The sequence below is a fragment of the Phymastichus coffea genome, unplaced genomic scaffold (genome assembly GCF_024137745.1).
Source record: "Phymastichus coffea isolate CEN01 unplaced genomic scaffold, Cenicafe_Pcof_1.1 PCOF00096, whole genome shotgun sequence".
In the NCBI taxonomy this organism is placed as follows: domain Eukaryota; kingdom Metazoa; phylum Arthropoda; class Insecta; order Hymenoptera; family Eulophidae; genus Phymastichus; species Phymastichus coffea.
Window position 1 is genome coordinate 584,847 of NW_026706907.1, and position 10,887 is coordinate 595,733.

Here is a 10,887-nt window from a genome sequence, read left to right on the forward strand (position 1 = left end):
TCTTAAGTTAATATATAGTTGCTCCCAAATATTTTGGCACGGCTTTTAAAATATCGCGAGGATTACGGATGAGAATAAATTGTAAACTTATTGTAATAAAAACCATTGTTTTATTTCATTCGTTGTACAAATATAACTTTCTACAAACTTCAGTAATTGGTATGTCAGACACTGGTGGAATGCCACCAGGAATACTGTTCCTTTGCTCCAAACCATGCTCATCGATAATAGTTCTTGGATCATCGATTTCTGGAGTCATAGACATATTGATGGCAGGATAAATAGCAAAAGCAAACACTGCGATAGCAGTTAAAATCCAAATGGGTAGTGCAACTGCCCAATATTTGGATGGCCAATATGTAAGTCCTAATGTCTCGTGTAAAATTACATCAGGTATAAATGCCCAAATAAGATACAACAACAACAAAAAATTGAATCCTATGTACATAGCATATCCATACACTGATCTTGGCCTGTAAGGAGCTGGAGTACGCTCAGACATCTTGTTTCTGAATAATTTGCTATACAATGTTATTGATAGTGATCATATGTAGCAGTTGGAGGCCCAAAAATTTGGATGGTTCGTGTAACAAGAAGTAGCGAGTCAAAAAATGAAGTTAATCCTACTCTGATTTTACGAGCTTCTTTGGCAGTGAATGTACTGTGATATTTATTGTTTGGTTAATTAAGCCTGTTAAATATTTAAGAAAGTTCTGCAAATTACTTACACTTTTATAATATTAGACTCCAATGTTAATGTTTTTGTAACACCACTCCTTGAAGGCTCTGAATCAACTCTCAACACTTGATAAGCAACATCAGCTTCTCTTTCAGTAGGAAAAGGTATATTTAAATTACTAAAACTTTTATTAAGGTTCGTAATTTTGAAAATAGTTAGTTTTATAATCATTGTAACATTGAAAGGATACACTTCGAGGTCATTCATGACGTCGAACAATTTATATAACTGCTCAGGATTGTCTTGCTGTCGATACAGTTTTATTTCTACATTTGAATTTCTCGCTATGAAGCCTCAATTTACTGATTATAAATCATTAGATTTTCATAGAAACAAATAGAACCTATTTGTCTCTAGATCAGAAGATCTCTCTCACGCACGCGTTGTTTACAATAGGTTACAATGTATACATGATGGCGGGTGTATCTAACCTTATCACAACTCCAACTGTTCATTGATAACCGTTAGGCAGAATTTGTAGAAAACGATATTGTTTTCTAAAAAGAAAGACCAAATTCAATAATTTTTTATGGCAAAGCGATCTAAAAAATGGACATAACGTTGGACGATCGATTAAGTGCATTTCAACAGATAAGTCAGAGGAAGTTTGTGGAAATTTTAGATGCCATTCCCGGCACTAAAGACTTTATTATTGAAGATAAATTGATGAAAATACTCGACTCTTTTGTCGGTGTGTCTGTTTTAAGGTAAATGCAACCATTGATTAGATTTTGCAACGTTGAGTAATTATTAATTACATTGTCTACGAATTTTTAGAAAATATGGTGTGGACAAATTGTTCAAATTTACTCAAGGCTTGAGGCCAACGAATAGCCAAAGAATTTATGTACTCAGCTGTGATTTAGTTGTTTGTCAACATGCATTCGATCAAATTAGATCTGAAATATTACAGACTTCTGGACTTTCACATCATCTTCTTATTGCACCTTCTATTCCTATAGCTTTAGATAATTTACTTGAAGAAAATGGTAAGATTTTGCTTGTGATAAACTCATTTGAAATATTGTTAAAATTTTTATTTTTTAGGTCTGTATGGTCAAGTTACCATGAGACCATTGTCTTGGGAGTTGATTAGAATAGATGGAAATGTGTTATCTTTAGAAATACCAATGTTCACTGACTTGTTTTATCACAAAGATACAAGCTTACTTCCAGCTTTAGCTAAGAGCTTGTGGACTTTGCGAATGATCTTAGGAGCCCCAAATTTTAGTCTTGCTTTGGGAAAACATAGTCAACAAATTTTGAAAATGATTCCTGCAATTGATGAATCTCTGAGCTCACCAAGTCCAAAGGAAAAAATCGGTGCCTTAATTATAATGGACAGGAATAAGGATTTTGTTTCTACATTGTTGAAACCTGTTACTTATTTAGGATTGATAGGAGAAGTCATGGAAATAAACATTGGATTAGTAACCTTTGAAAAATCAAAAGTAGCATTAGATCCAGTAAAGGATCAAGTGTACAGTGAAGTGAGAGACAAACATTTTTGTGAAGCTTTTGATTTGCTAAGAAAGAAAGCTAAAGCACTTAAATGTAAGTATATTTGTACTTAATTTAACTTGTAGAGTAAGTTTTTACTAATTTCATAAATTTTATTTTTTTAGCTGAGCAAGAAAATATAAATTTACAATCAATGAAAGTGTCAGAGATGGGCCATTATATTAAAACAACACTAAAAAAAACCACTAAAACTAAACAAGAACTGGAATTCCACTTGTGTGCATGTGAAGCAGCTATTAATGCATTTTCATTGAATTTTGATGTTTTGCAGTCTGTAGAAACTTCATCACTCCAAGGTAGCCAAAGAAGTGAATGCCTAGATTATATTTTAAGAAATATGGGTAAACATTTTAGTTCCTTACTCCATAAGAATATACCCAGAATAACTTATAAATTTTTTTACAGATGACAATCCTTATCAAAGTTTGAAATTACTATCTCTTTTATCAATAACAAGTGATGGAGTGACTAACAATGAAATACAGTCTTTACAAAAAGCACATTTACATGCTCACGGTTATCAAAATATACCATTATTTTACAAAATGGAAATTGCAGGTCTTTTAGCAATGAAGTCTGAAAATATAATGAGACTGCCCAACTGGATGAGTAAATGGACTGCTAATGCAAAACGTCTCAAACTGCTTCCTTTAAAAAATGTTGATGTAAAGGGACCCACATGTTCAAGTTATGTCTTTAATGGATCTTACATACCAGTTATAGTAAGTAATCTTCGTTATATAAGCTAAATGTTCAAAATTTTAAATGTTTCCTTTTTTTTTCTTTTATCTTAGGCGCAAGTTTTAAGCATAGTCGTTACTCGAGCAACAGATCCAAAAAATTTTGAAGAACTAACTAACACTGTGGGATGTGTTTTCAGTGGCAATCAAGGACCAATCAATCCTCAAACAGTAGTTGTTTGCGTGGTTGGCGGTATAACGTACAGTGAAATATGCGCGTGTAGACTAATAGAAAAATTAGCTGGTATTCGATTAGTCTTGGTTTCAGATTGCATTTTAACAGGAACAAAAATGATTGAGAGTCTGAAAAACGCTTGATTCGTCAACTACTCACAAGAGAACTATTCTCATTTCAATTAAAATGTATATGATATTTATTTTTGAAGAAAAAGATGTAATATATAAAAGTTACAAATAATTTTATGATAAAAATTGTACATATAAATTTATCTTTTTATATTGTGAATGAAAGTGTTCTATTAAATGATGTCTGATGATCTATTAAACATTTATTGAACAAATACACTGATTTATTCATCATCAATGCCATCATCCATGAAATGTCCATATTCTATTTAGAATAATAATTACAAAAATCAATAGTTTCTGTTCTCTTCGCGATTACGATCACGATCGCGGTCGCGATCACGCCTTTGCCTACCCCAATCCTGTCCTTGTCTATTGTAATTTTGCCTATCGCGGAAGTTGCCTTGATTACCTCTCGAGAAGAAGTTGCCTGTAACAAATTGTTACGCGTTAATATAAATTATTCACAATGTTAGTATAAGAAAAAAAGTACTTGATTCTTACCTTGCTTCATTTCAAAGATGCGCTCGTTCGAATCAACAAAGTTGTTGACCTTGTCGGTCAACTGTACTGCCAATGACTGTAAGCGGCTTGGCTCGCTACGGTGCATCACTACTGTCTCCGATGGGTCGTCCAGCGATGCCTATATTCACAGGATTAATTAAAATCCTAGAAATTTTATTTTGATCGATCGGGAAAATAATATTTACCATAAGTTCCTCATTTATGATCATTTTACTGATAATGGAATGGACAATAGGTCTCTTCAGTTGAAACATATCTGCCAGTGTAGGCATGGATATCGAGTCATAAACGTGGGAGTAAGTGAACAGATATGTCCTCAAAGACTCTTCCTTGATCAGCTTGGTCAGCATTTCACGAACTTTGTCAGCTTGATAAAATAGATCCCAGACTTTAGCATTCATCTTTTCGTTAATGATGAAGTTGTTGCAAGCTGACCAGTTGCCATTTCTCATAGCTTTAGCAGCCGCGACAACGTGCTCTCTCATGGATTCTGGTGGACCAACCAACGATTGACGCTCACTCGATCGTAACTGCTGGTAGAAAGTTTTGGAAATCATCCTTCTCCTGGCGTCAAACTCATGAGCTAAAGTAACAAAATTACGAAGTTAAATAATAATAATATTATAATAATATTCTTATAATGTTTCCTGTAATGATATAATAATTTTATAAGAATTAGAAGTGATGACGTACCAGCCATGTAAGGAATTTCAATGAGCATAGCGGAAACAAGGTAAACACATTCGAGAAGCTCCAAATTGATATGCATATGGAATGGCATCTGACGTTGTTTCTCAATCTTCTCTTGCTCCTTACTACGCTCGTGTTGTCTTTGTGGCATCAAACCTTGAGCTAATAATTCCTTTACTTTACCAGTCATCATCAAATCTAAAAGGCACCCATGAGCGTCTTTAATGTTAGCATGACGGAAGGCGCAGAGACCAAGGTGAGCGATGGTACGGTTGTATAAAATCTAAAAAAATCAACCAAACATTATAATACTACATATCAAAATAAAACTTACAAATAGAAAAATGTTCGATGTTTACCTGCGTTGCAGGATCAGAATGCTGGATGGTTTCTTGCAAATGAGACATCAGAACCAAATCACGAGCTTGAAACCAGTTATCATGAAGAGCGTGATGGTAGATGTGCGATAGGATGGCTCTTGTTCTCAAACGATCGGTTTCGTCATGAGCATAGATGTACTTGCAGAGCTTGTCCATTACTTGAATTGACGTGACAGTATCTTTTGGAATTTCACCCTAAAAATCATACGATTAGAGTAGATTCAAAAATTATTTTATAATCATTCGCGACTCACGTCTTTTTGCTTGAGGACATTTGCATCGAATTTGTAGTAGAGATGTTCAATTTTACGAAGGTAAATACGGCACAACTCCGATGCTGAGTCACTTCTCTCAAGGTATTGTTGCACTTTATCAATAATAGAAGAGACGGCCTTTTCATCTTTCAACCTATAAATTATACAAGTTGAGGAATGTTTGAATACAAATTTCCAAGTTTCAATGATTTACCTTTCAACATATTCGTTACTATGAGGATCACACTCTTTCAAGAGTTTTGTGAACTCCTCATCCAATCTTTCCACCAACGTAAGAACACAACCATGGATTTTGAAAGGTGTTTTCTCATATTGTTCTTCTTCCTCATTCACTTTGTCAGCAATAGTCAAATCTGGAGTGGCCAAAAGCAAATTCAACATTTCTGTTATACGCTCTAACAATCTAAAAAAATTATGAAAAAATTTTTTAAATTCAACATTATGTAATGTATGAAGAATTAAACAAAAAAGTGAAATCTTACTTTGACCAATATTCAGGCTTCATTGCATCAGATACTTTGGGATTGTAGTCGAAAATCGAAGAAACAATAGAGTACTTGATTTTCACCAATACTGCAGATCCAAGATTGTGATTCTCAGTGATGGACTGTAACTCATGCAGCAGTTCAATCTGCTCTCTTCTGTCAGTCCTTTTTTTACCACGAGCAGCAATGATTTCATTGAGCTTTTTCAGCACTGCAGCAATGTTGATCTCTGCATCTTTGGCAAACATTTTTGGCTTCTCTGAAGGAATGGCAACTCCTCCTTTGACAGTTTCCCATTCGCCTTCTCCATCATCTTCTTCACGTCGCCTTTTCTTATCTTTGTCTTTGCGATCTTTTCGGTGTTCTTTCTTAATTTGCTTTTCGTCGTCACCGTCCTTGGCAGTTTTTCTGAAGTAGTCAGCTCCAACATGCTGAGGCTTGTCGTCATCTGAACTACTAGAGCTTTCACTTTCAGAATCACTGCCCCAGTCTGAATCACTTGAACTGCCTTCATCATCAACAGCACCTTTCTGTGTTGACATTATAAAGAATATTGTTAATTTTGCATTAAAACAACAAAAATTTTAGTACAAATCTGATGATACCTTGAATTTGGATGCATCTGGAGCACTTGGTTCTTGCTTTTTAAAGTCTGATACACGATTGTCATCATCTGAATCAGCTTCTTCAGCTAAATAGAATAATAAAAATCAGCTTCCAATTGACTTTGAGAATACAAATTTTGTTAAATAAAATTTACCTTTTTCATCTTCTTCATCTTCTTGATCTGGATTTTCACGGAACTTGGCAATATCTTCTTCAAAGTCTTTGTTGTATTTCCTCAGCTTTTGACGTAGAGAAGTCAATGATTTTGAATTATTCTTTGACATATTCTTACGTCCTTCTCTGTCTTCCCAGACTTCATTGATAAAATCTTCCATTTCAACCAGACAGCGTACATAAAAGCGTGGAGTTTGACCATTTTCTTCTTTTGAAACTACAGGCAGAGCCTTTTGATAAGCTCTCTGCAAGTCCTCGAAAGCTGGTAAAACATTTCTTTATGTTTTAGTTTCAGTCCCAAGTTTTTAAAAGGAATTATGAAAAAAGTTACTCACTTGTTAATAACATGCTCATATCTTTGATTTTCTTATAATTTCTGATGAGTTTTATTAGATTTGTAAGTTCTTCATATCTTTTTTCTTTTGTAGATCTGACTACACGTTTGGCATCTTCTTCATCGTCACTATACTGTAATCATATAAATTATATATGTTAAAAATTTTTTGTCATATTCATATATAACGTTTACATAAACAGATAAACTTACCGTGAACGCTGCTGCTGGTGCGCGTTGTACTTGCTCCTCCTCACTGGAAGTTTCAGACTCAGAGTCTGAGCCAGTGGCAAAGAATCTACTCATTTTGAGTTACAATCTGGAAAAATATTGAATAGTCACATTAATATCACAGTATTATTCTTTGTACATAGTATTTTTTACAAGTAAAATTTTAAATTTACAAATATATGAAAAATTAAACTATAGAATCGAAAAAAATATTTCGTTGAATGGTAGAAATGCACAAAACTGCTGAACTATGAAATGTTCACATGTGGAGGATGCTAAATCTCCAAATCACGAGACGTCAACACATTGCTTAAATAAGTACGACAATGAAAACTCTTTAAGCAGTAGCAAAGAAATCACGATGTAACTGAAAATTGGTTTACATGAAATTTCATTCAAATGAATAACTTACTCACACTACTAATATTAAACACTTTAAAACAAACAGAGCCGATTTGTCCAGTCGAACAATGCACTTAAAAGAAAAGGTTATTCAGCCACCGGAGGGAATGCGAACGTGAGTGCAACGGCGCACGCGCAGTACTGTGAACAATCAAGTAGCGTGACCCGTTTATCGACACGATAATAATCTGTTTGACCGAACAACAGTAAGAAACGTAAAAAAAAATTATTCAAATTTGTTAGTCTGTCTTTTTATCATAAAGTTTTCCAAAATTGTTTGAAGTTCATATAATCAAATAAAAATATTGATTTGTAAGATGATTGAAAGAAGATCTATACATCTTTAATGAAACCAATTAAAAAAAGTAGTTTTCTTTTAAAAAGTTGATTAGCATATTCTAAAAATATACATCAAGGCGGAGGTCCAATTGAGAATCTTTAATGACGAATACTTGATAAGCTGCCGGATCTGCATCGATGAGAAAATTTTAACTGTTATTATCGTTCACTTGCAGATAATTAGCTATATGGATCGATACATAACAGCGGCAAACGAGCCCTTCGTTAATTTGATAGAATTGACGATTTTTAAACATCAGGTTTGATAAGTCATTGTATTGTTACTGCTTTTATAATCCCACCGGTGATCACAGCCTGTCGCAGTCCTCATTGTCGCAGGCAGACACACCTGCAAAGCGCTTTTGATTAGCACACACACACAAACACAGCGATAATACCGGTAATAAACCGATTATCGGTTCATAGTCGAATAACATAGCAAACCTTCGCGGATGTACAGCGATAGGCGCAAATTTTAAAAAGACCTTTCCCTTGATACTCAATCCAATTGTTTCGTTGAACCGGCCAAGATCGTCAACTTTTGTTTCGCTAATTTATAGCGAACATTCCTTCCACTGCGCATTTATTTCTGCTGCGAAGCACGCTTACGAATCGTCATTCTAGCATAAGAATTCCGCGAGCGCTTGCCGCTGATTCTAGAACACCCTAAAATCTCAGATAAAGCTCCTGCGTGACTTTCGGACGCTTTTTTCTTGCTCCACGGACAATCGCGGTATTGCTTCAGCCATCTCATACAAAGCGCTGAGTTAGTACATCGTTAGCACGATTGCGAAGTGTTATCGATGTTTTCAATGATTCTTTGGCAAAATAAAATGATTATTTTTGCATTAAATGTGTATATTTGTGTGGAATACTGATATACATTAGATGTTATAGTTATTAATATGAAGTTCACAAATGTTATGTTTGTGTTTTTCTAGTCGGTTTTAAAAAGTAGTTTGTCACCTATAGTTGTCATAAAATAAGGCTATTTTATTAATTATTAATGTCATGCCTACTTAATTGATTTATTACATTTGACGACGAGGTCATTCAAAATTTTACAAAAAAAATGGCCGAAACTGAAGATCAGAGAAAGGCAAGATTGTTGGAACAGCAGAGAATGGTTGAGGAACAACAAAGAATTTTAGTAGCTCAACATGCACTTGGATTTCAAAATTGTCAAACTATGAACCAAGAAAATGTAAATGTTCATGCAAATATTGTATCAGTAAAAGAATTTCATGAAGGTGAATATTGGACTATTTATCAGGAGAGAATGGAACAATCTTTCATTGCAAATTACGTTGAGAAAGAAAGAAAAGTTTCTGTATCATTAACTTTGATTGGGTCTTGGAACTTTAAGATTTGAGACAAAATTATAATGTATCAATCAGTACTGGTATGCTCGTATAAAGAATAAAACTGTTGATTGCGAATTTGGTTAGTTATTGGAGAATCATCTTCGTGATAAATTTGTTACAGTATTAAAATCTAGAATTTTAGATTGTATGTGTGAAAAATCATATAAAAAACCCTTGAAATAATCGATTGAAATTGCTCTTAGTAAAGAAGCAGTGTTGGCGACGTAGACATCATTTGGTACGACTGAAATAAATAAAATAAACAAGAGATCATCAACTTTTCAAAATACAGGTTTGTCAGCAAAGAAAAACACTGTTGAAAATAATACAATTACATATCGACATCAAGTACAGAAGATCTGAAAAAACAAATCCAAGTTATAGACATAAATCGTTCAAATATAGGAATTACGATGTCGTAAGACGTTTAAGAATTTTGTTGTGGAGATATCGATTCATTGTTCCTATAAAATTAAGAGGCAAACTGTTAGCTGAATTATACTCAACTATGCTTAATTTCTCAACGAGTACGAGTACAAAGTTTATAATGGATTATTCCAGATGTAGTCAATATTCTTGTACGTGATAAATTCATACAATTGTCGCCATAGTTAGCGCGTTTACGTTAATATTTATTTAAATATAGAAATACCGCTAAAGGCGATGAATTATTAATTAATTTAATTTTAATTTGAATATTCATGAAATTAGTTAAAGAATTAAACGGTAAAGTGAGATAATCCGCAGGTCTGAGGCAATGATTCGATGATATAACACAGGATTAACCTCCGCCAACACATAAGCAGAGAAAAATCGTTCGCGAGATCTTTTTTTATGACCTCAATATCTACAAATATCATTACTATACAGTCATGTTTTCATGTTGCAGTCCTTTGTATAACGATAGATAACTCATTAATTAAAAATCTTCGTTTCTTCATTTTTATGAAAAAATACAAATTTTCAGTCAGTTGAAGGCCACACTGATATAATAAGGATAAGTGATGATAGGTCAAACGTCATATATTAGACATTTTCAATGCTTTCGAAGCTTTTATTTACAAACAGAATACATTTTTGTCCATACGTGTGAAATAATTTGTGCATTTTCTTTTTATATATATTAAAGACTAATGAAAAAAATTGTAGCAATATCAAATAAAAATAAATCAATAGAATGTTAATGACTTTTTTTAGTATTAGTATTATACGAATAAAACATTATAATAGAAAAACTTTGACTTAGTATTTAAATAATATAAAATAGTTTAATTAATCGATTGAATTATATTGAATGACATTGATCGACAATTAATCGTTCTTATGGTCTTACGTAAACATTAATCTGTTTAATGACGTAATAACTGAATCTGTCGATAAAAGTAGGGAAATCACTGCAGTTTCAATTTAATCTCAACTCAAGTAGTTCTAGTCTTGTGAGAAAATATACCTTATAGAAGATGAAGTTCTCGCTGTCTCTTTTAGTCACCTTGACTGTCGTTATAATTTGTAAGCTTTCAAATTTATACATATATTGAGTGATTTTTGTAAAATAATTTTTAATTTTGGATCGCGAAAGTTGAAAAAAATATTTTGAATTCTTGTTGTCACGATAAAAATATGATCGAATTATTAAGTTTAAATTACCATCAGGTTGTCGAGTAAATTTTAATATGCTACTTCATTATATGGTAGAACCAAATTGACTTTGATAATAAGCACACTATTAAAGTTCATCGGTGTACCCCGTATGTAATCGAATGAATTATTATTTAC

The 10,887-nt window shown here is 33.2% G+C and overlaps 4 protein-coding genes across 8 annotated transcripts; 1 reads left to right on the top strand and 3 right to left on the bottom strand.

Moving 5' to 3' along the window:
* On the bottom strand, positions 1-502 carry LOC131669761 (phosphatidylinositol N-acetylglucosaminyltransferase subunit P). Its single transcript, XM_058944882.1, has one exon. It carries the CDS (start codon positions 500-502, stop codon positions 116-118), a length of 387 nt encoding a protein of 128 aa, XP_058800865.1. The 3' UTR covers positions 1-115.
* On the top strand, positions 227-3,340 carry LOC131669759 (vacuolar protein sorting-associated protein 33B). Of its 3 annotated transcripts, none has more exons than XM_058944879.1 (7): positions 227-359; positions 1,136-1,446; positions 1,517-1,728; positions 1,787-2,293; positions 2,365-2,601; positions 2,666-2,982; positions 3,055-3,340. In XM_058944879.1, exons 2-7 carry the CDS (start codon positions 1,289-1,291, stop codon positions 3,316-3,318), a joined length of 1,695 nt encoding a protein of 564 aa, XP_058800862.1. In that variant the 5' UTR covers positions 227-359; positions 1,136-1,288; the 3' UTR covers positions 3,319-3,340. The 3 variants fall into 3 exon arrangements, with proteins under 3 accessions (XP_058800862.1, XP_058800861.1, XP_058800863.1); XM_058944878.1 differs by lacking the exon at positions 227-359 and adding an exon at positions 752-843; XM_058944880.1 differs by lacking the exon at positions 227-359 and adding an exon at positions 752-843 and having other exon boundaries at positions 2,365-2,556.
* LOC131669762 (uncharacterized) lies at positions 392-1,124 on the bottom strand. The gene is made up of 3 exons (XM_058944883.1): positions 930-1,124; positions 729-857; positions 392-661 (listed from the first exon to the last, which is right to left on the bottom strand). Exons 1-3 carry the CDS (start codon positions 944-946, stop codon positions 532-534), a joined length of 276 nt encoding a protein of 91 aa, XP_058800866.1. The 5' UTR covers positions 947-1,124; the 3' UTR covers positions 392-531.
* Positions 3,341-3,588: 248 nt separating the features above from the next.
* LOC131669755 (eukaryotic translation initiation factor 3 subunit C) lies at positions 3,589-7,538 on the bottom strand. 3 transcript variants are annotated; one of them, XM_058944866.1, is made up of 13 exons: positions 7,423-7,538; positions 6,989-7,094; positions 6,777-6,909; positions 6,422-6,703; positions 6,267-6,352; positions 5,659-6,191; positions 5,370-5,579; positions 5,156-5,309; positions 4,881-5,096; positions 4,525-4,804; positions 4,017-4,414; positions 3,811-3,949; positions 3,589-3,736 (listed from the first exon to the last, which is right to left on the bottom strand). In XM_058944866.1, the coding sequence occupies exons 2-13, from the start codon at positions 7,079-7,081 to the stop codon at positions 3,597-3,599; spliced, it is 2,664 nt and encodes an 887-aa protein (XP_058800849.1). In that variant the 5' UTR covers positions 7,082-7,094; positions 7,423-7,538; the 3' UTR covers positions 3,589-3,596. The 3 variants fall into 3 exon arrangements, with proteins under 3 accessions (XP_058800849.1, XP_058800850.1, XP_058800851.1); XM_058944867.1 differs by having other exon boundaries at positions 7,419-7,512; XM_058944868.1 differs by lacking the exon at positions 7,423-7,538 and adding an exon at positions 7,180-7,385.
* Positions 7,539-10,887: the final 3,349 nt, after the last annotated feature.